Source organism: Podarcis pityusensis, assembly GCF_964106645.2.
Source record: "Podarcis pityusensis genome assembly, chromosome: 2".
NCBI classification, from domain to species: domain Eukaryota; kingdom Metazoa; phylum Chordata; class Lepidosauria; order Squamata; family Lacertidae; genus Podarcis; species Podarcis pityusensis.
Window position 1 is genome coordinate 97,955,379 of NC_138029.1, and position 27,748 is coordinate 97,983,126.

The 27,748-nt window shown below is 39.8% G+C and overlaps 2 protein-coding genes across 24 annotated transcripts in view; one reads left to right on the forward strand and one right to left on the reverse strand.

Moving 5' to 3' along the window:
* FOXP1 (forkhead box P1) overlaps positions 1-27,748 on the forward strand; it is a 539,690-nt gene that overhangs the window by 488,231 nt on the left and 23,711 nt on the right. For 18 of the 20 annotated variants that reach the window (XR_013982997.1, XM_080995726.1, XM_080995729.1 and 15 more), the window contains 5 exons: positions 986-1,073; positions 9,944-10,027; positions 21,818-22,019; positions 22,126-22,205; positions 22,813-22,914. Coding sequence is in view for 19 of the 20 variants with exons in the window: in XM_080995726.1 (XP_080851852.1) it covers positions 986-1,073; positions 9,944-10,027; positions 21,818-22,019; positions 22,126-22,205; positions 22,813-22,914 (556 nt within the window). In the remaining variant the exon portion in view is untranslated. The remainder of the gene's footprint in view (positions 1-985; positions 1,074-9,943; positions 10,028-21,817; positions 22,020-22,125; positions 22,206-22,812; positions 22,915-27,748) is intronic. The other 2 variants (XM_080995718.1, XM_080995721.1) reach the window with 1 other exon arrangement.
* The window catches only part of LOC308471662 (uncharacterized protein), an 81,488-nt gene that overhangs the window by 12,534 nt on the left and 41,206 nt on the right, over positions 1-27,748 (reverse strand). The window contains exons 4-5 of one of the 4 annotated variants that reach the window (XM_080995981.1): positions 20,812-20,902; positions 12,000-15,043 (exon numbers count right to left, since the gene is read on the reverse strand). The exons of 1 other annotated variant lie outside the window; for it this stretch is intronic. In XM_080995981.1, the coding sequence (XP_080852107.1) occupies positions 15,026-15,043; positions 20,812-20,902 (109 nt within the window). In that variant the 3' untranslated portion in view covers positions 12,000-15,025. Of the gene's footprint in view, positions 1-11,999; positions 15,044-20,811; positions 20,903-27,748 lie in introns of those variants that run through there. 2 more of the 4 variants (XM_080995979.1, XM_080995982.1) reach the window with 2 other exon arrangements.

The window sequence follows — 27,748 nt, forward strand, 5'->3', positions numbered from 1 at the left end:
GCCTTTTTAAATAAGTATCATTCATTAGGAAAAGGTGAATGTATAGGAGCAATGTCAAAGAACTGGTTGAAGTTGCTTACGTTTCCATTGAAACAGCAAAGGCAGGGTATAAATTGGGTGGGGGAGGGCAACAAAATAATAAAAAGGGTACTGGTTCAGATAATAGAAAGTAGTGTGTATTCTTCAGGGTGCTCTAGTGTCATTCACTTCAATCATTTTTGCTCAAGGAGCACACTTAAGAGAACTGGCTATGGCCACCCAGATTCTTTGGCGGGAGGGAGAGTTCAAAGCATTGGAAGTTGTATGTAATGTTGTGTGCCTTCTGCAGTTTTGTTTTTTGAGCTACTTAAAATGGGTGTTCAAAATAAATGCCAAACCTGCATATGTGATATTTTGGCATGTGTAAGATTCTAATAATGCCAAAAAACCATGTGCCAGTACAGTATTTGAGACATGAAACACTATTTACTGGCTGAATTAGAAAACTATCTCTCATGAAGGAAGATATTCAAAACAGGTATTCTACCAATTTTCTCATAAGCCCATACTTTTCTGTGCTTCTCCTCCATTTAATTCTCTTTTTTTCTCCTCCAGTTTTGTGCTATTTTATTTTCTGCCATGTGAATCTTTTAGTCTATTGTGATGATCTGTCACATGCACCAATTTATCCAGCATCATTTTTCTACATAGATGTAAAAATACGTTTAGCTTGTTTCCTTAGTCATATTTGTATTTCTTATCAGTGGGGCGGGGGAATCTCTTCTGCAGAGTTTTGTCGCTAATGTGAAACATTCATTTATTGAAAATACAAAGACCCATATTAACAAGCACTGTTTGAACCAGGACAGGGGTATTGTTCAAAAAAACAATAATCCGATTTTCTGGGTGTAATATTTGGGCTGCTTTACTCATTCTGGTACTTACATATTTACTTCCCTTTTTGTTTATCCATTTCACTTAATGATTTTTTTTTATATTGTTACAGACATCTCAACAGTGAGCATGCGCTGGATGATAGAAGTACAGCCCAATGTAGAGTGCAAATGCAGGTTGTACAACAGTTAGAGCTGCAGGTAAAGATCATATTTTATATTAATATTTCCCAGTATTAATTGAGTCCGATGAAATGAGTTTTGCTTTGCCCAACTGTAATTTAAAGAAGAGCTTCCATCATTTTCAAAATTTGAAAAGATTGCCATCTTGGATCCCTCTTTATTCATATATAAAGCTGAAAAGAAAATGGAAGTTTGAATGCACTACATTACTCAAAATTATCAGTACAAATTTAATTTATCCTTCAATTTGTTCTACACTGAAACTTTTGGGGGGTGTATACATTGTATTCCAGTGTGTAGAATTGGTGAAAACATGGAAATGGTTTGTACTGGTTTCCAGACTTGTCCAAGATTGGAATGGAGATTGTCTTACTCATCAAGCTAAACATTCGTTTCTTTACATTTCATTACACACATACACACACACACACACACACACACATTTCACAACTTTGAAATATATGAATTCCTCTACTATTGGAAAAAAAGATTTGTTTTTGCGTATAACTTATTAAGGATTTATTAAGGGAGTGAATTTATAGCATATAAAGATGTGCAACTACAGTATGGCTATCACTGCTTTTTAAGTGTATTTAAAAATCCTTCCAAGCCCTTGCCTGTCTATGCCTTATTCCTCTTTGTGGATTGACTTTCTTTGTGTGCAAGAGAGTAGGCAAAAGGTTAGCCAAAGAAGACAAATTAAAAACAATGTTGTACATTCTATAGTTACCATTCAAAAAAAAAAAAATCCATCCTATTTTGTATGCAAGATGGTAATGTAGAGATATATGGAAAGCCGTGGGCTAAGTGCAGAAGATAATTACATTTGGAATTTTACTGAGTTAGTCATTTACAGCTTCAAATAGTTATAGAGAAAAATCAGCAAAAACACACTTAAAACTTTTTGTTGTTACTTTTCCCAGATAACCATGACTTGTATTTTTTAAAATTCCCTTTTATCTTCTTATCTCACAAATTAGAATTCTTTTGTCCAGATATCCTCCTAAATTTTACTTTCTGCAAAACCACGGTCATGACGCCCTCTTATTAGTATTAACAATATTTTAATACAACTTCTTTTAGAAAATCAAACACAGCAGGAATGATAAACTTCAGCAAGATGTATTTTATGAAAAATGTTACGTAGTTAGGAACAGGTTTTCCTTGCTGGCTGCAAAAATAATAGAATTTAAGCTGGTAAGCTCAGAGGAGGTCCATCTATCAGGAAAATATTACCTGTATATTACAACTTGAGAAAGGTGAATTTCCTGTCTTTTTTTTTTTAATGTATTTGCGTATGTTTGTGTGTGTGTGTAGATATAGGTATTTCAGTAATAGAATAGCTGGAAGTTTAGCAAGAAAGGGCTTCACAATTGAAAGCACTCAAAATATCAGGCCTGCCTTAGGTAGGTGGTTCCCTAAATTACCAGCCTTGTAGGTCATTTATAGGGGACGCGGGTGGCGCTGTGGGTAAAACCTAGGACTTGCCGATCGTATGGTCGGCAGTTCGAATCCCCGCGGCGGGGTGAGCGCCCGTCGTTCGGTCCCAGCTCCTGCCCACCTAGCAGTTCGAAAGCACCCCTAAGTGCAAGTAGATAAATAGGTACCGCTTTATAGCGGGAAGGTAAACGGCGTTTCCGTGTGCTGCGCTGGTGCTGGCTCGCCAGAGCAGCTTCGTCACGCTGGCCACGTGACCCGGAAGTGTCTGCGGACAGTGCTGGCTCCCGGCCTCTTAAGTGAGATGAGTGCGCAACCCTAGAGTCGGACACGACTTTAGGTCATTTATTCCCAGGATAGTAAACAAGGAGTTCTTAGGAGCAGGCCTCAGGCTCAACCAGACTTCTCACTATATCTAGATATGAACAAATGTAGGATTTCTGGTCCAGTTGTTGATTCCTTCCTGCTGTCCAGACAAGGGAGGGAATTGGTGAGCTTATGGCCCACTCTTTTTTCCTGCTCCTTCTCTGGGTTTCATCCTCAGGAGACAATAACTATTGAGGATTTAGATGACACACCGGACCAGTTCCTATGCTATTAATCTCTTACTTATCCCCATTAGATGCCAATATGATACAGAGATCTCCCTATAAAGTCTGGAGTAGTGATATTTACTAGGGACAGTGTGGGGAAATTCAACTTGGTTCACATTTTGATGTAATTCTCTGTAATCTGCACTTCCTGCAAATAAGTATACGAAACAAAACACAGTTTTGCTTCAAAATGTGCTAACAAAAATGTGTATTGTTGGGGAAATGTGAAAACAATTTTGTGTGTGTGTGTGAAATAGTATTGAGTATCAAAAGACTGAATTCCACAGTGAGATACCGCCTACAGTCAGGTGAAAAGATCTGGCTCCCCATCCATTTCTTCCCCTCTGCACCCTGTGAAAAAAACAAATACTTTGGCAGGGAATTGATAGCAAAGCTTGTTAGTGGTCTCTGGCTCTTGCTCATAAGTCCTGGAAGACCTCCACTTCTGACATCAAAACAGTGTAGGGACATAATGAAAAAGGTAATAGCAATGGATGGACTGGATGGACCAATCTGTCAATTTCCTTCAGTTCACCAAATTTCTGTGTTAGTTTGTTTAAAAAAGAAAAAAGAAAGAAGAAGAAGAAAGTCCCTTGTAAAAATTCATAGTTTTGGTGCCCATTTTTTGCAATGCATTTTTAATGTACTATTTGTGTAAAGTGCTGGTGGAGTTAGTATGACAGCATAACCTGTCCCACATTCCAGGTTGGCTGCTTCCACACAAATCTGGGATTCCTGCATGCACAATTACCGTACCTTTCCATGCGGAAGACTATGTTTTTTTACTCTAAAATAATGTTCGAAATAGGGACGCGGGTGGTGCTGTGGGTTAAACCACAGAGCCTAGGGCTTGCCGATCAGAAGGTCGGCAGTCTGAATCCCCGCAATGGGGTGAGCTCCCATTGTTCGGTCTCAGCTCCTGCCCACCTAGCAGTTCGAAAGCACGTCAAAGTACAAGTAGATAGATAGGTACCGTTCCGGCGGGAAGGTAAACAGTGTTTCCATGCGCTGCTCTGGTTTGCCAGAAGCGGCTTAGACATGCTGGCCACATGACCCGGAAGCTGTACGCCGGCTCCCTCGGCCAGTAAAGTGAGATGAGCGCCGCAACCCCAGAGTCTGTCACGACTGGACCTAATGGTCAGGGGTCCCTTTACCTTTACTAATGTTCGAAATCTGGGCTCATCTTATACACGGATAGTAACACCCCCAATTTCCCCCAAAATAGGGAGCGTCTTATACATGGGGGTGCCTTATAGACGGAAAAATACGGTATATAGGCTCTTCCTTGAGAATTGCTACCAAGATCACACTGCCTGTCATGATGATGATCATACCACTAGAACAGCACTATGATATAAAGTTTTGTGTTACATAAAGCCAGTGTGGTGTAGTTCTTAGAGTGTTGGACTAGAGCCATGAAGCTCAACGGATGACCACAGGTCAGTCACTCATCACAGCTGACGTACCTCACAGGGTTGTTGTAAGGATAAGACGGGAAACAGAACTGTTAAACCCACTTTGAGTTCTTTGGAGGAAATGTGGGATATAAATATAATTTTAAAATAAATAGATGTGGGGCTCCAAGCCGTCGTTAGTTTAGCTGTTGCCTTAAGCAACAAAAACTTGGGTTGATTAATTGGTGACTAAAATTGATTGGTGGAGCTGCAATTTCATATGTATTCAGGCTATCTTCGTTGCAGTATGTTTAAGTAATAGGGCATGGGAAAGGAAAATATTAAAGATGGTCTTTCCTCTAAGCAATGAGTGGTAATATTTGTTGTGTAAATTGCAAGTGATTTCACACTTCTAGCAGTACTTAAAGCAATACCTATATCAGAAATCTAGTTACATAATTTAAATGTTTGATTTAATTTAAATGTAAGTGCATTTCTTTATTTCTCAATTGTAATTGCACTTATAGGCTGCCGTTCCTCCAAGGCAGTTCACAGTTTTGAAATACCAAAACAAATAAAGGATATAAAGTGTGTAGCTTCTCTTTTGGAGTGGTGGGGGGGAGGAAGAAGAAAGCCACCCATCTATAGCAGGCCTTGATCTTATCGTTGCCTTCACATGTCTCACCTTCCTTCCCACAGGGTGGGTGAGGAGAGGACAATCCAGCTGGGGCAGGACCTTATTTCACCGTTGCCTGCCTCCATTGCTAGCCTTTACATTAATCTACTAACTTTATTCTTTGAGGGGTATTTTACAGTCAAGCGGTGTATCGTTCGATCAATCAATCAATCAATCAATCAATCAATCAATCGTGATTAATCAACTAAATATTCTTTAAGCAGTTGATAGGACTAGGGGGCTTCTTTTGGGGTTGCACATTTGAAATATTGGTGTGGCCACCACTGGTATCCAGCTGTTCAGTTATCTGGAAAATTCTATTTCATACAGTGTTTTCCAAAGACTTCAATGCAAAACCTTACATTGGGCGAAAATGTGCTTCTGACAGGTTCCTGCTTGTGGAAAATGCTCCTATACTTTTGGGTTAGCCGTCACACATTACAGTTTCGGGCCTGAGTGTGACTGGTTTCCCACGGCTTAAAAATCTTAACGTGAGAAGTGATCCCAAAATACATGTAAAGCCAAAATTAATTAACTGATTAAAGTGAATAAAATTGTGAGTACAGATAAATGATTAGCCAGAACATTTCCATCATTAGAAACCTCTGTGAACAGATATACAGTCGTACCTCGGAAGTCGAACAGAATCTGTCCCGGAAGTCCGTTCGACTTCCAAAACGTTCGGAAAACAAAGCACGGCTTCTGATTGGTTACAGGAAGCTCCTGCAGCCAATTGGAAGCCCCATTAGATGTTCGGCTTCCAAAAATAGTTCGCAAACCGAAACAGTCACTTCTGGGGTTGTGGCTTTCAGGAGCCAAAACGTTCAAGAACTAAGCCGTTCGACTTCCAAGGTATGACTATATGTCCCATTAGTTCAGGAATGGAGAACTTGTAGCCTTCCAGATGTTGTTGGACTGCAACACCCATTATCCTTGGCCATTGGCCATGCCAGTTGAGGCTGATGGGAATTTGAGGTGAGCAATGTCTGGAGCTTTCCCATCCCTGTATTAATTCATAGCAAGGGCTGACCATAGTCTGTAGTAGATTTGACTTAACTGATCTCAAGTTAGCCCTTTGACTCCTGAGATTATGTCTGCTTGCATTGTCTGCAAAACAGGTAGAGCAAAAGGATCATTGATTGACTCCTGTGAACTCTCCAAGAAATGCAAGTAGAAAATAAATGTCATGTAATAATATTGTACTTCCTGGCCATGAACACCTGAGACCCCCAACTTGCACACTTGGAGTTTTACCTCTTACATTCTCTGCAGCGCTTCCATCTCCAAATGAAAGAAGTATTTAAACTATAGTTTATTATTCACCCTTGGGTATTATTCTCACAAAAATATGGATTTAAAACCCCTTGTGCTATATTTTGCCTTTTCTCTGTGAGCTCTGCTAGATTGGAGCCCTTGAAAGATAGCAGAGTTCCCAATTCCCAGAGAAGAGCTGTGTTAGTCTGTGCAGCAAAAACAATGTAACATTTTGTAGGATCTTAAAAACCAGCACGTTTTAATAGGCACAAGCTTTCATGGACTAGACTCCATGTCATCAAATGCATTCAAGTCACTGCTTCATTGAAATTTCTGATGGTGACACTGCAAAGAACAACCTTCCTCCATATATACATAGGAAACGAGCTTATACCAAGTCAGACTTTTAAAAATCTCAGGTGCTGTTGTCTGTTCAGACTGGCAGTAGCGCTTCAGAGTATGTAGCAGAGTATGTAGTAGTAGTTTCCTATCGCCTGCTACCTGATGCTGTTAACTGGAAATGCCAGGGGTTAAATCACCTGTATGCAAGACGTGTGCTCTAGGCATCTCAAGGCAGGGATGAAAGACCCTTGTTTCGAGCACTGGGAGGCTGCTGAACAGTGTCAATAATGTTTAACAAGATGGACCAATAGTCTGACTTAGTCGCCTCAATCGCACATAATGCTAAACTGTGGTTCAGTTCTAAGAGCCTTTGACACTCATGCCCTCTTTTCCTGCTACTTACACAACCAGGAAGCAGGGCTTTGACAGAGTTTAGTTTCTATTTTAATGAGGCTTGTTATCACAGGTGAACCAGGGATTGTGCTGGAACAAGCTAGTGTACCAGGCCATCTTCATAATAAACCATGCCTGTTTTGAAACTTACCAATGTTTGTTTCGATTCTTCGGAGGCTCCCATTTATCATTGCAGCACATGCAAGCAGTGCCAGATTTACGTATGAGCTAAACAAGCTATAGCTTAGGGCCCCACTCTCTTGGGGGACCCCAAAAAATTAAAGAAAAGAAAACACCTGGATGTACATTTCCAAAATATAAGATAAAAAAACAAATAAAATAAAACCTACATACAGCAAGTGTTTTGTGTTGTGTAGGCTCCTATGATGTAAGTAATGGGCCTCGCCTGCTAGCCTGCTCCCTAAAATATCACTGCTTTGCTCATTGCTATATATAGGGTGCCTACATTCTTCAGGGACTGTTATGTGCAGATGGCTTTAGATACCTATTAGGTCCATAAATTACCATATAGCATATATTCAACACAAAAAACAGCAACAATTTGTTGACAAAGGACAACTGGACATATAAAGGGCCCCATTACCTTCAGGAGCTTAGGGCCTCATCAAACCTAAATCAGGTCCTGCATACAAGTAGTGAGCATTAAATGCAAAGTGTTACAATGACAGGTCCCTGTGTTCCTAAAGAGGTCTGCATTCACAACTCCATCACTCATGGCAGAAGGCAGGAGCAGCCTGGAGCTGGCTCAGATCAGGCACGGAGACATCAAGTGAAAACAGTGAGGCAAGATTGGGATCCAGGTGTTTCCACCTGTCTGCACATTCAGTGGGTGGAACAGGGAGCTCTGCACCCTTGGGGTGACACTCTCGTAAATTGGCCCATGCGGCTGGGTGGAGGGACACCTTAGCCCAATCCGGAGCCTAGCACTAAAGGGGTTTGGATTGCAGCCTAAGCTGTGTTCATAACTTACATAAGGTTGACGGCTTTTCCACACATAATACATGATTTTCTCCTTCGTGGAATTGATCCTTAAACAGTAAATGAAAGTGTGTCAAACAAGAAACCCTGTTTGCTATAATATAAGAAAAATGTGTCTCTTTCTTTGTGGTTGTTTGCACTTTTGAGAGAACCACTGCGGAACTGCTTACTGGCAGTATGTAATCATTATGAAATAGGCATGTGCACAGTATGTAGTATACAGAAAACAATGCACACAGCGGAGAAAATTTCTCAAAGACATAATTCATAACACAGATAGCCCTGAAAGTGGCCCTCTGGTTTACCATTTAGTCACAAGTTACAAGTGCAGCCCCCCCTCCACAAAATACCATTAGCAGCCACAACTTCCAGACCTTAGGAGCCCTTTATGGTGCCATGCTGATGACAGCTTACTCACATCCATGGCTTAACAAGCCCTTGCGACTTCTTCTGGATGATCTAACTGAATAGACAGGAGTTGCTAATGGAGTTAAGGGTTTATATTAGTATTGCTTTTTGACCCGCAGAAAAGCAGCCCAAAGAATCCTTTCATTCTTTGTTTTATGTTTTTGTCTTGAAACCAGAAGTCTTTCCAATGTTTCACTTACAGAGTCCTGCCCTTGCTCTAAATATCTGATTATCTGTCTTGTTCATTTCCGTGGCTCCTGAAATTTATTCTGCATAATTCTATACCCCCTTTCCTGAGAGGAATCCCTATTCAAAACATTGTGACTTACTTCTGAGTAAGGCATGTATGGGACTGCACTGGTTAATGTTTTATTTGTTTTAGCTCTATGTGTTTTAGCTATACTGCCTATGTTTGATTTTGCTTTAAAAATGCAAATAGCTTTGAAATCTCTTGAAATGTAATACATAATTTTAAAATGAATAAATACACCTAGCCAAATATTTTATAACCCAAGTAGAAAGCTTTGAATACAGGTAATCCAGCAGCCTTTATTGTTGCATAATGCTTCGCTCAAAGGCCCTAACCATACATATGTGTATTTTGTGCTTTGAGGTCCATGCACCAACCAGCAAAAGAACTTCTTCAAAATTCCATCTCAATTGTCTTTTGAGTTTCAAAACTTTTTTTTTTTTTTTTTTGTATGAGCCGCCCCCAGTCAGTGCTATAAAGGACAGAACCCCTAACAATACCCAAAATTGAATGCATCTTGGTGGCCTGAGGCAAATGCGAATAAGAAAAGGAGAAGCCTTACTTTCTCTTTCCCCCCTCTTCCACAATTAAAGCTTTCTCCAGTTCCTGTTCTATGCAAGAACAAAGGTTTGGTGCACCTTCAATTTTCCCCCCAAGAGTTGAGAATTAGCAGCATTTGTTTCACTCTCATTGAAGATGCTGGGTAGGGGGCAAAACCATTGGAGCAGTGCGGAATAGTTCCAGAGGGTAGGGAATCTTCTAAGATTATTTTAAAAGTTTAACCAAAAGAGCACACACTTCTTTTACTCACCACATTTTCCTTTGTGCTTTGCCTCTTGCCCATGAATTGGGACAGGGTTGGTGAGCAAATATGATTCATTAATGTCTTTTAGCTGTCACTGCTGCAGTGAACGCACTGGTGCCAGCAGGTCTAGAGCTGCTTCAGTTGAGAGCTAATGCATTTTGCTTCGCGAAAAGCTGATACCCAGCACCTAGAGTTTTGTTACACACACACACACAGAGAGAGAGAGAGAGAGAGAGAGCGCACCATATAACATTTCTGAGAAATTAATAAGTTTTTGTTTGTTTGTTCTGGATTCTGTTCACAAAAATAACTTATGCCATTTTCCTTTCCTGTTTAGCTTTCGAAAGACAAAGAGCGCCTGCAAGCTATGATGACACACCTACATGTAAAGTCAACTGAACCAAAAGCTACACCTCAGCCTGTAAGTATCTGCACTGACAGAATAAAGCTTCACAGCAGCCTCTTTTCCCACCTAAGAGCATAAAAGACATGCGAGCTACTTTAAAATACCCATCCAAGTGAAGACATGCACATTCTTCTCCTTTTTTGCGCCCTCCCCTGTGCACATCCTGTGCTGACCTCAGAACTTGTGCAAAGGGTTAGGGGGAAATCCCCAAGCAGATTGGGGGGGCAGGGGAGGAGGAGAGGGGGAACAATGCTCTGCTGTGCAAGAAGAAATCCTTGCACTAACAAAATGTTCTACTTAGTGCCACGCTGAATTCAGCCCTAAGTGTTTTATGTGTATTTGATTTGATTTTGCAAAAAGTAAGCCAACAAGTCTACTCATTTACCTGCGAACTCAGCTGGACTTTAAAGAGTAGACTTTAAAGTTATGCTTTAACTGTTTTAGGAATCACTGTCTACTCAGAAATAAGGCCCACTAAGCACAATGAGAGCTCCCAGTAAGTCTGTTTAGGACTGAAGCATACATTTTAAACTAGCTCAAAGGCTGTTCTCCTAATTTACATGTATAAAATAAATGAAGAGCTCTACCACGGTGAAATAAATATTGTGAGGGATGCAGATAGCATGTACCACAGTACTTGGTCAGCCATCTTAGGAATTTCATCCCCACTTTATAAAAGCCAGATATTTAAGTAGGTTATGAACAAACACAAAGTGATAAAGATGATCAGACTCATCTGATATTTATATAGCACCTATCATATTCTAGATAATAAATCAGTTTTGGATTCACGTCATAAGGAATGCTCGAAGGAGTGTGTCATACTCTGTTCAAGAAGGAAATCCTGAACAGTTTGCAAGATTACGAGCAGAAAGCAACACTTGTTGTTCAGTCGTTTAGTCGTATCCGACTCTTCGTGACCCCATGGACCAGAGCACGCCAGGCACTCCTGTCTTCCACTGCCTCCCGCAGTTTGGTCAAACTCATGCTGGTAGCTTCGAGAACACTGTCCAACCATCTCGTCCTTTGTCGTCCCCTTCTCCTTGTGCCCTCCATCTTTCCCAACACCAGGGTCTTTTCCAGGGAGTCTTCTCTTCTCATGAGGTGGCCAAAGTATTGGAGCCTCAGCTTCAGGATCTGTCCTTCCAGTGAGCACTCAGGGCTGATTTCCTTCAGAATGGAGTGGTTTGATCTTCTTGCAGTCCATGGGACTCTCAAGAGTCTCCTCCAGCAACATTACCCATCTCTTTTTTAGGTGTGTCTCTTCCCTATAGAGAGATAATTCATCTCCTAAAAGCATAGCCTAGAATAACTCTAAAAAGCTGCACAGGAAAAAAGTGGAGAATATGAGATAACGGTGAACAGCACAGTAGTTCCTAAACAGGTCCTACTATGTGAAGTGTATTTATTGGTTAAAAAAAAAAAAAAGATTAAGGGATGATATGAGAGGTTTTGAATATGAAAAAGCCTACTATTCCCCTCATTTTTCATTGAATATGAAAAATCCTATTATTCCCCCTCATCACTGTTCTAGAGCAATTTATTCTCCAGGGAACCTGCAAAATACACATTTCCTTCTAGGAATACAGAGGTGCAGGGTGCTTATATATTTTTGATGTTCTCTGTTTCAGTAATGTGTTCTGTTTCAGGCATTAATTTCAGTCCACCAATTGCTCATAGGCAGGCTACCATATTTGCTGGCCTAATCGTCCTTGACTTGTATTTAGTTAGTCATGTGTTTGTTTTATTTAGACTGGTCAAAAAAGTAAAAAAATACAACAAGTAAACCAATACTTGACTATTGTGCTGTATCACTGCATATTGATTACAATCTGCATATTGATTAAAGTTGACTATAATCAATAATCAATATTTGCATAACTCAGAATAAAATCAAATAAACACAGTGTACCTTTAAATCTTACAGATCTTAAAATCATAAGGCAAATCACTGCCTTGGTTTCGAATAATCACATGAAGCAATTAGGAATTTTAAGGTATTTTAATTAAAGGAGTAAAATTAAAGTATCTTGAATTTAAGATGTTTGCTTATCGAAATTTTTGAATGTGAACTCCGATTCTGACATAAGATCAAACATTTCATTAGAATCCCTGATCCCTTTCACTCTCTTGATCCATCTTATTAAAGGATTTTCTGCAGAGTAGATTCTTATAGAGTGATGCAAAGAGCATAATGGTTCTCTAAGTATAATGCACAGTTAAGATATGCTTTCTCCTTAATCCTGTAATCCCCATTCTAGAAACAAACAAACAAACACTAAACAATATGCATATGATAAAAAGATGGAGAAGCTTAGTTGGAGAGCTCCATCTCTCTTCGGTAAGAACCTTGTTTCTTAATATCTGGAGCTCCTACGACAACTCTGTTAATATGAAATAATGAGTTTGCTCTCTTCTCTTAGACCCATAATCAAACACCCACCCCCTTCTCTACAAGGTGGTAGCACTCTAGAAATGAATTCAAGCAACATGTAGGTTACCTCTGCCCAACTGAGCACATACCCCTGGCCCACACTAAATACCAGCTTTATAATTGCACTGCTAAAGCTTTGCTGGTGATGCTGTATGACTTCGTGGAAAGGTACTTCAAGGCTTCTTATAGTGGACATGTGGACAAGCGTCATCCACGCAATAGGGATTATAATCTATAGGAAGTTAATGCGTAGCGTTCAGACATCTGACCAGTATCCGGTTGCTGAAAATTTGGGAACTTTTGACTGTGAGCTCCAGCTGTACCAGTTGTGGATGCCATGATAAGTACTGCAACACAGCTAATAAACAGGAAAAAGCAGTAGGAAAAGGGAAAAAAAACTGATCTAGGCAATGTGGGAGGGAGGATGCACTTTCTTGATTAGTATTAAAAATGTTTTACATTCTGGAAAATTATAGCTTTGATGGGGACCTCCTACTAAATTTATTTTTAACTGCTCTATTGAAAATTCTGTACCACTAGTCAACATTATCTCTCAGTTGCTCAGCACAGTGTTTCTCTATTAAAAGAAATAGGCATGAATATTTTTGACTGAAAAATTAATAGCTTTTGAATTCATACACAGCAGGTTTTCTTTTCCAAAGAAGTCCAATATCGCTGCACAGCACTTGTATAACCATTTATTTAGAGTCCAAGTCAAACCTTTGACAGCTAGAGCAGTGTTACAAGCCAACATAAAGAACTCCAAGATGTAAACCAACAATAGGCAGTCTGTGTGAGGTTTGCCATTGTCAAATACATAGATTGTTTGGATTAGTTTATGTAAATGTACTGTTGTATTACCCTTTGGGGGGGAAAAAGATCACATTTGTGTATGAAAAGTGGTTTCGTTCACAGGCAGCATTATAAATTCCTTATCCTTTAACTTACATGTTAGAAGTAAAAATTGGTGCCTGACAGGCCTATATTGTGTGACACTCTGTTGTTGGATTGAAACGGCCTTCTTTTCATTTATTGAAATATAGAAAATTTTATTATAGATACCATCAGATAAATCAGAAATTATTAAAATATGTATAGGTGAAGCATTCGAAAATTAATTATAAAATGTAGGAATATAGTGTTTTGCATATTGTGCTTTCCCTGTGAGGGGGGAAATAGCAAAGGCATCACAGAGTCTAGACTAGACCTCAATCCTTTTAACTCAGCAGGATAGAACTTTGACTGGGAGAGATCTGATGACCAATACTGTAATGCGAAGTATTCTCTACACCCAGTAATTAATTTTTCCTTTCTCCCTATGACTGATGCAAGGTGTATGTTAGCTTTAATATCTTTGCCTATTTTTAAAGGCGAAAGTAAGAACTGATGCAAACTTACTAATAAAACACGGATGTAAAATTGCGGCTGAGTGGGGCTTGTAATGCTTGCATTAAAAATTCACCATCAGCTAAAAATTGAGGATCTGGCTGCACAATATGAGCTTTAGCTGTCTAGTATTTGGTTGCCATAGATGTTTCTCGTTAGTCAAGTGCTTTGGTCTTGACTAGGTACATAAATTAGCACCATATTTTGCTGAACTCTTTGATCAGTTCCCAGTGCTACACAATGAATCAGGAGTCCATCCAACCACAGAGAGCAGCAACTTGTCAGATATAATCACAAGGAGAAGCATGTATGAGATTATCTCCTTAAAATAAGCAATCTCTTTGCAGCGTGTTGGAAGTGCTTGCACGTTCCTTAGCTATCATATATCAGCCACATGCTTAAGGTCCTGCGGAAGTGAGCATAATTCCAATAAGTGCATATTGAAAGAAATCCCTTTATAAACAGCTTTCAAATGTGGTGGGTGTGGTGTACACACAAGGTGTTTGCCAGGATGCAAAAAGAAGGCACTCTCGTTAAGAAAAATATTGGTTAGGCAAGTGAGCAAGTTAGCAGGTATACCCTGAGGACCGAACTATATAGGTATGCCTGCGGAGGAGGAAAGCAAAGCCAAACTTACCCTGAACTGGGTAAAAATTGTAACAGGCAGTCAACTGTATTTTCCAAAACTTATCTCTGAAATCCCCATTTGCTTGTGGAATTCACAGTCAGTGGATGGTGTGAAATGATAGCTCTTTTCATGTCTTTAGGACCATGGTGAGAGAAGCCTTCTTCCTGATCTCTTCTACACAGCCCACCTTGTGTTCATAACCTGAATGGGTCAGGAGGTGAAAACTGTATTCTTTTCCACTTTTTGTTGTGTTGATTGACTAGGCGGGAGTTCGGTGAACCTTAAGGCACTCCAAGACCCTCGTAGTCTTGCATACCTCTGTTTTCTGTTAGTCTGCTGGTTCTTCTGAGACTTGGGAGTGAAGGAGCGTGTCCTCAGATGAACTGTCAATCTTTGCTTTGCTTCAGAGGGGAAAGCTCAAACAGTCTATTCCATGATTTAGGGAAGCCCATCTTAAGATATCTGCTTTTCTAGTCACTCCTGTTGTGTGAGGCATTCCGAGAGTAGAAGTGGCTGGAGAATACCTGTCCCTGTGCTCAAGGCACACAGGTGGCTGTGCTTTCTGTTACATCCTACTGTTGACCTGTATTGTCAAAAGAAATATTACAGCAGTTCACATCACTATTTTTATTTTAGTGTCTGAAATAAAATTTAACTGAATATTCCATTATCCAGTATTCTCTTAATCTCTCTGACGTTTTTGTTTATGACAGAACTTGGAAGCATTGATATTCTAATGTATTGATATGCTTAATGCGATAGTTGTTCCATTATTTTCATTCATGCTTGAGGTTCAGATGACGGAGGGAAACCAAGGCACAGTGTGCTTTTCGATGGCACTTTCATAGCTACAAATTGCGCCTCGGGAAAGAGAGAAGGAATACATTCTTCTTTCGTTGGCTCAAAAGTGTTTTTTGCATACCTGGCAGTAGATCCGTCTTTATAGAGCTGACATAACTGTTGGCTATTTTTTATGTATTTTCCTTTACCCTAACCACAGCAATTAGGATTGTTTTGAAATCCTGTTTTTAGCAACTGTAAAAACAAAGCATTAAAAAATAGCCTTTTAACTGTGAGGTAATGACTGAGCATTTTAGCTGCTGTAGCTGTATTTTATAGTTTGAAAAATAATGATATGTAGCAATAAAAAGAGATTTGCAAATGCAACACACAAAAGCTGTTTTTATATACTGTTTTTCATTAAGTCCCACTCCTCAACTTGGGTTTCCTTAGTATCCCTGCCAATAACAACACCTGCTAAGTGATTGCTGCCTGCCAAATCCTGTGTTGCGTGCAGATTATATATATATATATATATATATATATATATATATATATATATATAGTAAAATTTTCGTGGATGAAGTGTTAAAGCACACTAAATCTAACAGTCCCAACACACATCCACTTTCTGTGGCTTAGCAATTGGTGTCCATCTCTGAAGTCCAATTACAGCAACTGTTTTAGCCATGATCAGAATGGTAGAATCAACAGTGGAGAAACTGCTGCCCTAAAGCACCACAGATGGGCTCAGCATAGCTTGTATGATTTCCCCCCCGCTTGAAATCTGCTAGTCCTCTTGGTGTGTTTGCTGCTTTTTTGTCACCGTTTGCATGTATTACCTTAGACCTAATGGAAGCCATTTTAACTATCATTCTTTTGCGTGTGTTTGCATGCGTACAAACGTACATGTGTAAAAAATACTGTTAATGATTTATGGTGAGGTACGGTTGGGTAAGACTTATTTTTTACTCCATTTAAGAACACTATTCTTTTAAAACAAGCAGGAGAAAATTCAGATTTTTATTATTATATATTTATTTCTGTCCCTCCTTTTTCCCTGACAAGGCAGCTTTCAGAAAAAGTTAGAGCCTTTCTGAGTGTGGTGAGGGGGTTAATGCCTACTTCAGGTTAAATTGTTGCAGGCTTAAAAGTGCAGTGAGAAATTGGCTCTGGTGTTATTTTGTTTGTTAATCCTTTGCGATAAGAAGATCTTGGTCATCTGATTTTAGGACAGTTCACCCACCTATTATTTTAAAGCCGTTTTGTAGTCAGAGTTGCATTAGAATTGTCAGACGATATTCCAGAAAGTGGTGCATATTCCTACATTGACTTTGGTTGGTTGTGGTAATTAAACACATTTTTGAATTGTGTAGGATAGGGTTGCCGTATTTCAAAAAGTGAAAATCCAGACACAAAAGTTGTTGAGCTTTTTATTGGCAAAGTTGTTGTTGAGCTTTCTTTTCTTTTTGCCAAAGTTGCTGATTTTTTTTATTTTTTTATTTTTTGCAAGACAAGATCTTAAAAAAAAAGAGGTTTTTGAGCTATTTTTACACTTCCGACATGGGTTGCCATATGATTTTCCTGGTAATTCTAGTGATTTTCACCCAGACACCATTTCTGATGGCCGAATCCTAGTTATGTCCAAAAAATTCCAGATGTATGGCAACCCTAGTGTTGGATCCATCCTTAGGCAGAATACAGAGCCAACTATTTCTCAGCAGGAGAGAACAGAAATAGTTATTAATTCATAGATATTGCCTATGTTCAGTTACAAACTCCCAACCATTTCAAGCAGGTTCTGAACCACACAGTGTCACTTACTGACAACACTTACAAGATGGAAACCAGTAATGCTCAGTCTGCTTGTTGCTGGGACAAAAACAAGTAGCTAGTTGCCATAAATGCCTGGACAATATAAGCTTGCACTAACACGTCCAAGTTAAGGACCATTCTCCACAATAATAAAACCTGGGTTCAGATTTGTCTCACTTAAAATAAATTCTACCAGAGTGGAAGCTTTGTGTCCGTCAAATGCCTCTGTGAGCAACTTTTGAAACCGGAGCAGCATGTTTTTAAATAGAAAATGCAAACATTGAGAAATGGCGTGGCATTTCCATCAGGAAAGGAGACCTTCCCTGTACAAACCCTTCCTGATCTTTGCCCTGCATAATCATCTTTGGCTGCTGCAAAGCCAGAGTCTAGATGGGGCTTTTTTCATTGTTAATTGATGATGATATTAAGATTTAATAGTTTGTAATGAAGATTAATATTTTAGATCCCAACAAAAACCAACACAATTCATAGAGTAGTTCTGCTCCAGTTCACAATTAATAACTGAATTTTGAGGCAATGGAAGCAGTGCATTCTCAAGTGTACTCGGTGTAAATTCTCTATGCTGCTACCCCTTTACATTTTTGGCACAGTGGCTGACCAAGGTTGGCCTCTTGAAGAACGTGAGATGCTATCATCATCGAGCAGAAGTCTGACAAGCAAAACTTCTATAGGAAGTGACGAGGTCATCGTTTCATTAACTTGTTGGTTCTGTCTCCCAACCATTGTCGGAGGTGAAACACAATGCTAGGCTAGATTCCTACCTTCCACCACCTTCCCCCTCTTCTTCTTCTTCTTCTTCCCTCTCAGATTGCAGTCATGTTTAATTTGGAAACTGGGCTCCTTTGGCAAATTAGCAATTAGAACAATTTTGTGGGAATATGTATATGTGTCATTAGTTTTCCTGCAAATTAATAGCAAGAGCAGAGGTCAGGCAGAAATTTTCCACTTGACTGCAGTTCCTCTGTCGAGATTTGGCACTTTGTTTTGGAACGGCCACAGCTGCTCAAAGCCACAGCCTTCCTCTAGGAACTGTCTTTTAATTAGTTTACCTCGTAGCCATTATTACAAATATTACTGCCTCCCCCCCTTGAAATAAAATTACTGTTTCTACAAAATATTCCAGTGACATCTTGCACCATTGCACATTGATGGTGGGGTCATTCGAATGCGGCGTTTAATCATTAGATCACCTCCATAAGCATCTCCTAATTAGAGTCCTTACAATACAATTTTATCTGGTAATTAGCTGAGATTGGCTGCTTCCTCTGTAGCTTATTAGTGGCAGCCCAGCAGTGGGTGTGAATCGCAGTGTCATTTGTCAAGCCTGTTAAAGGAGGCATCCCCTCCCTTTACTCTTCCTCACTTTCTCTGTTTATTTCTAGTTGTACTACCTACCCTGAAAAGCCTAAAGAAATTTAACTCAATTCAGATTATTTAACTGGAGAACATTGACCTTTGGGCTTCCCCCTCCCCAGCTTCCTAGTAGAAACAGATTAAATGTTTAAGCTTTTAAACAGTAAAAACAGAATTGAACTTGTTTGAAATTGAGTGGTTTGAACAGTAATGATGAAACAGTATCCGTGCTCCTTACAGCAGGAGAGCCAATCTACTGAGCTTATGCAATGGAAGAGCACTGGAAATTGATTCAAATCTGCCTGTGATGTTTAAAAACACCTACTTTAACAATGGAGATAAAATAGGGTAGATTTGATTTCTTAGCAAGACTTCTCAATTGTACTATAGTTGTTACTGTGCTTTCTCCGTGTGTGTGTGTGTGTGTGTGTGTGTGTGTGTGTGATGGGTAGATGTCAGAGGGGCATAACAGAATTTATGCAATCCCAAATAAAGTAACTTAAGATAGCCAGTCAGGTGCATAAGTTAGCATTTGCCTCATGTTTTCAAGAGAGAACACTGTCCAAGGTAATTTCTGAATCTGCAACCGTCATTTCATGTAATTGTGCAATTTGAAAGCAAAACCTCCCATCTTTCTTCTTAGACATGTGAGCAGACTGTGGGATCGAATCACGGATCCAACCAGCCAGCTCTCGTTTCCGCAAAGTTCGGTTCATAACTAAACGCTGCCGTGTGCAGAAAAATATTGTTGCTGCCTCTTTCCCCTCAACATTTTGCATGCCAAGTTTCCATGAGACATGTGCTCCCTCCTCAGTTTTCCTGGGTGTAGCTTGTTCCCTTTGCTGTATAAGTGGAAAGGACTGGCACAAACCAAACATTCCTTGTGTGTTTTCACAGTTGCATGCGGTAGGTGATCTGGATGGGGGACTGTGGTGCGAGTGTCACCCTTACTTCCCATATTGTTTTCCTACCAGGAGTAACACACCTGCTCTCCAGCTGCTGTTTACGGCAAACAGCACTTTGGGGGCAAATTGCAGCTGGATAGCGATTTTCAGGAGGAAAGAGCAAAACACCAAACCATCTTTGCCCCACTCCCGACTACTTTTGGTTATGAAATAACATTCTGTGTCTTAAGTATGGAAGAAGAAATGCAAATGTAGTGTGTAATTTGGCTACCCATTGATACCAAGGCATTGGGATTTGTCTGGCTACTGTGATTGTTGCTGTTTTTCCTGAATTTATTGGATTTAGATGAACTGTTTTTATTGTATTGGGATTTGGGTGTGGAAAACCACTCTGGGATTTTTAATGAAGGGTGTTATAAAAACGTTTTGAATACATAAATAAAAATAAGGTTCTGTAAATGGAGAAATGTTGCAGAGTGGGGCACACCTACTACCCTTTGCTTCACCCCTCATATCCCAAGCTCTGAGATTGGTGCACATATCTCATTTTCCCTTCCTTGAGAAGTTTTCCAGAGTAGCTTGATACATCTTGAATTCTGACAGTAGTTTATATTGACAGTTGAGTTAGAATGGCCCTCCCACATTGTTTAACCCAGCGAAGAGCTCAAAAGTAGGCCATAAGTACACATTCTGTGCTATTTGCATCTAAACATCAAGATTTCCATTTAGTTACTGTGTTGTAAGGGTCATCTTGTGTCTCTGTCACCAAAGTTCCTATGAGCCTTCATTTGTCTTGAATACTTTTTGAGTCCTCTTTGTATAATGAGATCAGTGTTAATGGGAAATAACATCAGCACTCTTCAACTATGTACTTCTTGCAGCCAATTGTTGGCCATGTTGATTATCTAGTTATATAGTACCATTTAAAAAAAAATTGTGAATATTGCTTGTAGATAACTGATTAGTTTATCTGCTTTTCTAACCAATTAATTAAGTAACCCATGTATTACACGTGAAATATAAATTTTCTGATGTCCTCATGGGGTCTTTTGTATAATCGCTTAGAAAAATGGCCTTGATTCTTAAAAGTGGTCTGTTTTTTATTAACCAAATATATATTCTTTAACCTTGCAATAAATGACTAATAGGTAAGATGCTAGGGTATAATCCTATACATGGCTGTTCAGAAGGAAGCCCCACTGAGTTCAATAGAATTTGCTGCAGTTAGTGAGTATAGGATTGAAGGCTTAATGGTATTATTTGGGACCAAACCAGGAGTGATATAAAAAATGTGTGAATGCGTTTCTGATTTTTTTGTTTTTGTTTTTGTTTAGTTGTTGTTAAAAATGACAGAATCTGCGGAATTGGATTGGGACCATGATGTAGAGATAATAATTTAAACCTTTTACATCCATGCAGAATTTTCAATGCAAATCATTCCAAGAGCTTAGTTGCTGAGGATAAAAAAACCACGTACCCATATTGTGCTTTTCTTCCTTCTTCTCTCACTGTTTTCTATTATCAGATTTTCATGGGAAGATGGATTCGTAGCAAAAACTGCTTTAAGTCTGTAATGAGAATAGTTTTGAGACAAAACTCTGATATTTTCCTCATATCATATCTATACAAAAATGTTCACTGGACCCAAATGTGGCCAAATGTGAAGGAGATAATGGCTCCTTTTTCTTAACTTAACTTAACCATAGGGTGGTATCTCGTGCCGTTGTTGCAGCGCGATCCCAGTGGGGTGCCATCGCAGCTGTTCCCCCAACTGCGCTGGGTGCCACACCCCCACAGGCGGCGCACCACGCCCCCAGGACGCGTGCCACGCCCCTGCGGGTGGTGCGCCAGCCCTCCCTGCCCCCTGGTGCTGGAGCATGAAGCTCCGCCACTGGCTTTCCCGAAATCTGCTGTGGAAAATTGGCTGGTGGGGGGACAACCCAGAACAGATAAAGGGGTGTGTGAGGGGAGGAAAAGTTTGGTTGTGCAAGCATAAATCCTTGCACTAATGAAAATAGAGACTTGGCACATCTTTGGATACTAGTCATAGTAAATACTTGGTTTGGGGGCATTCAGTAGTATAAGTAGTGTGTGTGTTTTTTATAAAAAATTGTTAAACTTAATTTAAAAATACTTGTCGTTTTATTTAATACCCTCCAGATGTTTTTGACTACAACTCCCATCGGCCCAGCCAGAATGGTCAGGGATGATGGGTGTTATAGTCCAACAACATATGGAGGCCGCCACATTGTCTACCTTTGCTTTAATGTGTTTAAAGCATCTTATTCCTTACAATGGAAGGCAACCTGGGGCTGAGTTGAAAGATGGTAGCTTGCCCTAATGTCATGGCTCAAACATTTTTTTATAACCAGAGACTTCCTAGTCTTCAGTTCACACTGAAGTTCACACACCACTCCTATGCATCGAGGACAGCAAATTGTGATAAATATTTTTAATGACCTCTCCTTTTGCTTTTTCCACAGCTGAACCTTGTATCTAGCGTCACACTTTCAAAGACTGCATCAGAGGCTTCTCCGCAGAGCTTACCTCATACCCCCACCACCCCAACAGCACCCATCACTCCTGTTACCCAGGGACCTTCTGTCATCACTACTACCAGCATGCACAATGTCGGACCTATCCGAAGGCGGTACTCTGACAAATACAACGTGCCCATCTCTTCAGGTAACTTGATGGATGTGCAGGGAGATTCTCACATTCTTCTCATTTATGTGTTGCTCATGTGAACTGTGGGCCATGGTAATACAGGGAACTCCTGTACTTCATTTAGCAGATCTTGCGCAGAACCAAGAATTCTACAAGAATGCAGAAGTCAGGCCACCCTTTACATATGCATCTTTAATTAGGCAGGTAAGTGAGAACAAACGAAACAGCCTTCTGGGATCCAGGGTTGTACATATATGTGATGCTATAGACAGAGCAGATGAGAAGCCCGTTGGCATGCTGAACTCTTTGCTATAAGGTTTTTTTCTTTCTCTCACAACTGCAATACATATACCATAATTGCTTTTGATTAAGTATTACTATACGATGTGATTATTAGGAAATTCATTTCACACAACAGTGAAAATGAGCCTGTTTAAAGATGGCAAGTCAATTATCACAAGCTACAGTAATCTCTGATCCCTAGAATTAATCTGAGCTCAAAATAATTACTAAGCTTTAATCAGCTAGTGAAATGTTTTGCATTTCTCTTTGATTCTGCTTTATGAATGACTAATAAATTAATATTTCTGTAAGGAAACAGAAATAAAACTCAAAACAATTAGATAATTCCATTTTGAATTTTGCCATTGAGCTACTAAATACAACCATTAATCTTAGATTGTAGCATGAAACCTTCTTTTCGATTTTGTGCTCAAGAGTCACGTTTTGTTTTATTTATTCAAACAAATATGCAAGTGTGTTTTCTGCTCATTTTGTCTTAGATCATTATTGAGTTTTAATTGCTTTACAGGCCATTCTTGAATCTCCAGAAAAGCAGCTAACACTAAATGAAATCTACAATTGGTTCACGCGAATGTTCGCCTACTTCAGACGCAATGCAGCAACGTGGAAGGTATACCTTATTGCCATGTGTACCTCTTGCTTTAGTACTTGACATGTACAGAACAGATAGTGCTGCAGACATAACTGTTTGTAACGGTGTGTGGACTTTGAAATCTAGATCAGTTGTTTTGACACACACAGGGTGCCTCGTTATCTTCCACAAACAACTTGCTGGTTGGCAGAAATATTCTACTGTCTTTGAAATTTGCTGCTAATTTGGATGCCCATTGCTGTTTTTTGTCTCCACCTTCTGTGATTAAACTACCAGTCTGCCTATGTAGTTGCTCCTAGCACTGAAAACATTTCAGCTGCTGAGATATAGGGGAAAGGGTGAAGAAGAAGCTTTATCAGATGGTGGTTTTATGTACACATTCTTTTAACTGGAAGCCGCAAACTCTTTTCCCAAGGATTCATAGAAAACTGGCTTTTCAGCCAGCTGATACACCTGCCTTAAATTAACATGCCAACTTCTCAAAACATTCACTAGTGTATTATGAAACACAATACAGGTTAATTGGGCACAGCAGTAAAGACGCAAGCCAATAAAAATATTAAATCTAGCAATTTAACAAAAATACCCCTGGTGCTTTAAATTTCAATAGTTTGGCTCTGTTTAGTTAATTTCACTGTGTGTTTAAATTCTCTTAGAATACTCCCTTTATTTTAAAATGGCTACAGTACAAAGTGGCACACATGGCATCTGATTTTTTTTATTTTTTTTTTTGCAGAGTTTCTTTCTAAAAAGCCCCCAACCCTAAACTGCTCTTTATCATCCCCTCATTTCAAAAAGTGGTTTGGGGATTTGGCACAGCAGCTTTTTTAAAGAAAAGAAAGGTGGAAACATCACTGTTGCCACCTTTAAAAAGCTTTAATCCTGAAGCCCCAAACCACTTTTGAACTGTGAAGTGAAGGGGGGGCAGGTGGCAATAGAATTTTTAAAAAATAACAATTTGGTGATTCTGTTCTGAAAGCAAAACTCTGTGGGCGATATTCAGTGTTAAGTCATACACAGTGCAGAACCATTCAGTTTAACGGAGAACATTACCTAAGTCAACCCATTTCATTGGATCTGCTCCAACTAGCATTGGTTATCACCCTGCAACAAATGTAATCAGCCACATCTGTAGACTTCATAGCCAGTGAGGTTTCTACCTGATGAGTCAGATAAGTAACTTAGACAAAACTTGAAAGCTTGTGTGGTACATGGAGTTACCATATTGAGCTTAGGTTTGGAAAATTCAGAATCAAATCCCCTCTCAGCAATATTTGTTTTTGTCTTATTTGCAGTACTTCTATCACCTTTTCATTGGAGATTTCCCAGTGACATAAAATATAAAAATAACCTGTTACTATCTAAAAGAATACATTTAAAATACACCACCGCGGAAGCTCACTGAGTGGCCTTGGGCAATTCATCATCGCTTAGCTTACTCTACCTCACATCAGCTACAGTCCCACACTTTTTACAGGTCTGATCAATGTTCATTAACTCTTGTCACTCATTTTGCATTTCTCTCTCGAAAGAAGGGCCAACATTTACTGTGGTCATTAAGATTCAGGTGTTGGCATCAGATTCTCAAGTAAAAAAGGGGGGATGGGAAAGGCCTTTAGACCCTTTTTAACCATTTTTTTTAACCAATCACTTTACTGAATCAGACTAGATGGCTCTAAACTTTAGAACTGGAGGATTCAGAAATGAACTCCCCCAATTTTGAAAGCCCCCAAGTCTATTAAAATGTCCGCTTTGAAGTTAGACTTAGAGCCTAACACCTGATCCCCCCCCCTCCCTTTTCCATACTGACTTACACTGCAGAGGCCTTGCTGTATATCTTTGTGGCTACTAGGTACAGGGATCCATGGGAGGTACAGTTGCCTTGGATTGTGATACAGGTTCCAAAAGATCCATGGGAACTCTTATCTTCCTTGGATCCTAATGCTATCACCCTTAAAAGCTGAACATATTATTTGAGAATTTGGTATGGTATCATTGGTAACAGAACAGACCCTTAACTTAAATTGCAACCAATCTTTAAACAAACTTAACTTGGGCCAGGATCAGATCAAGTCCAGCTTCACTCATTTAGGGTGAATCTATTCCAAATTGATAGCAAACAGATTGCTAGCTAGTGAAATGTCACCCCAAAGCAAATACAGTGGTACCTCGGGTTACAAACTTAATTCGTTCCGGAGGTCCGTTCTTAACCTGAAATGGTTCTTAACCTGAGGTACCACTTTAGCCAATGGGGCCTCCCTCTGCCGCCACTGCACGATTTCTGTTCTCTTCCTGAGGTAAAGTTCTTAACCTGAGGTACTACTTCCGGGTTAGCGGAGTCTGTAACCCAAAGTGTTTGTAAAATGAGGTGTTTGTAGCCCGAGGTACCACTGTATATATATGCTGCTGTGCCAGGTAAATGTTTTTTATAAATAAGAGCTTATTCAGATAAAAAACAAACACTTTATTCAAGGGTAATTAGCATTGTTTTTGTATGGTGTGTGTGGTTGTGGTTTTAATGTACAGAGCAGCTTTTTTCCTTTCTCATGCTGACAGTGAGAATCAAAATCACAAAGTCATCTCCTGTTAGTTTATTTTTTTCTTACGACCATGTCAGACACAGTGACTGTGTTGTCTCTACACATGGGGAGCAATTGTCATAGACAACTGCTTCCTAGAGAGGTAGAAGTCTTCCACTCCTGGTCAACAATAGAATTGCGAGAAGGGATTAAGAAGACTGTACAGGAATAATAATACATATATAATCCTATTCACTTCATTTTCCCAACTCAAAAATGTATTCCTTATAACTAAGGCTTCATGGTGCTGGTCCAGTTGCCTGCCACATTCTCCCTACAGCCCCCCCCCCCCCAAATCCCAGCATGTGCTGCTCTGTGTGTGGTGCTGTTGGCACCCACAACTCCTGTTTACCAGTCTTCCTCCAGGTGGAGAGCTATGCTCATGAGAGAACTGTGTGCACATAGAATCAAGCATAAGTAAGGGACTGACTGGTTTGATCCCCATGTGTTTAGATATCCAGGCTCCACTCATTTGCAGGATTCCAATTACCATTCTGCCGTTCCTTAAACACATTTTCAGAAAGGAAATAATCCGAGCCAAAGTTGTTCATATAGTGAAATTATGGAGTGGAAATTGTGGGACGGTGTGATGGATCTCACCCGGCTTAAAGGCTTGGCTTTTCACCCAGCCTTGGCTTGTAGAGCAACAGAAGTAACGAACTCACATTGTAGATCCTCAACAGCTTCCACGTTATGTGGTTATAGGAGTCTTCGGCGATTTATTAACTTTCTTTCTGCCAAAAATGCATATATAGCTCTGGATTTGTTCAAATACATTGGACTGTCTGTTTAGCCGCTTCTGGGGAAATGGATATGCTACAAGGGCAAGGAAATTAGTTACGCTGAGAAACTGCAGTATCAAAGGATTCTTGAAATCCCCTCCCCCGTTGTAACACAGACCTCCCTCCGCTGTTTAATTAATATGATAAATGTGTTATGCCTAACCTTGGTTTGCACAGTGATTTTAGACAGCCATGATTAGAATGCCTTTCACTACATATACAGGATTTCATGCATATGGAGCTTAGTCTTTTGTTTACTTATACACCTGTCCATATGTTTTTCTGGCTTTGTGCCTGTAAACTAGCCTCCCCATTGATAGTTGGTAGATGCTAGTTACTGACCTGCGTATTTCCGGTCTGCTCCCTTTCTACCAGCTATTAGTTGCCTTTAAGTGATAGCAAGCACTGGGACAGATGAAGTAGCTTGGATAGTACAGGGGAAGAGCATGCTGCTTGCCTTCCTGGAGACTAGGGTAGGTAGTGTTAGGGGTTGAGGGGAACAGCGGGCTTCGTCCCTCTGCAGCAATACAATATAATACAATACTGTACTGTACTCCAGTGGTATGGGTGGCTCAAAAATGGAATATTTTATGCAGTACTGAAGTACTGTTGCTGGAAGTGTGAATCGGAAAACAATTATGGAATTGGTGAGGCCTTCAGAAACATGACTCAGTGGACATTTATGTACTACAAGCCGTGAATTTTTGTTTGGGTATTAGAGGTTTCTTCATGGATCTACCAATTGCTTAGCCAGAATTCAGGAAAGAAAGGCAGCTTCCCTACTGGGGTATGTGGTGAAAGACTTTAAGAGGGTTTTTTCACCCCCAGAGCTATGTCTTGATATATTTCTGCTTTCTGAAATGTGTTGCTGTGGGTTGGATCTGGACTAAGTTACTTGCACTCAGTTCCCATTTAAATCAGTGGGACTCAAATGAAGACATGATTAACATGTCCTACTGAGTTCAACTAACTTAATCTGGACCCAACCTATGTATGGAATTTTTACACATGACTAACATTTCTTGAACTTTTAGCAGGTCATGAAAACGTAGTTTTACAAAGCCAGACCCTCAGTTTATGCCCAGTTTTTTAATCGCACTCTTCCTTCCCTTTTTCATGGCAGGATGTGTCCCCCCCCCCAAAAAAAAAGTTTGCCTTTTGTTTTATAAATTCTTTAGCCCTGTTCTACTATGCCTTGATTCTATACGAGCTCCTGGGGTGACAAAGCATGTAAAATGACAATTGCGTGTTGTTTTTTAATTCTTGCCCAGGTTGAATGTTGGTCATGTTCTTTAAAAGAAACCCAACTCTGATGGCTAATCAAGGGATCTGGAGCTGATTTTATGTTATTTCTTTTGCAAATCTTAAAAACATATAAATATGATGCAGTCCAATGCGGAGGGCGGGTGAGGGAAAGGGGACTTGCCAGCTGACAATGCTGCTGTTCATGGACAATGCTAAGTCTCGTCTTCTCATGGAAAGTTTTTTCTT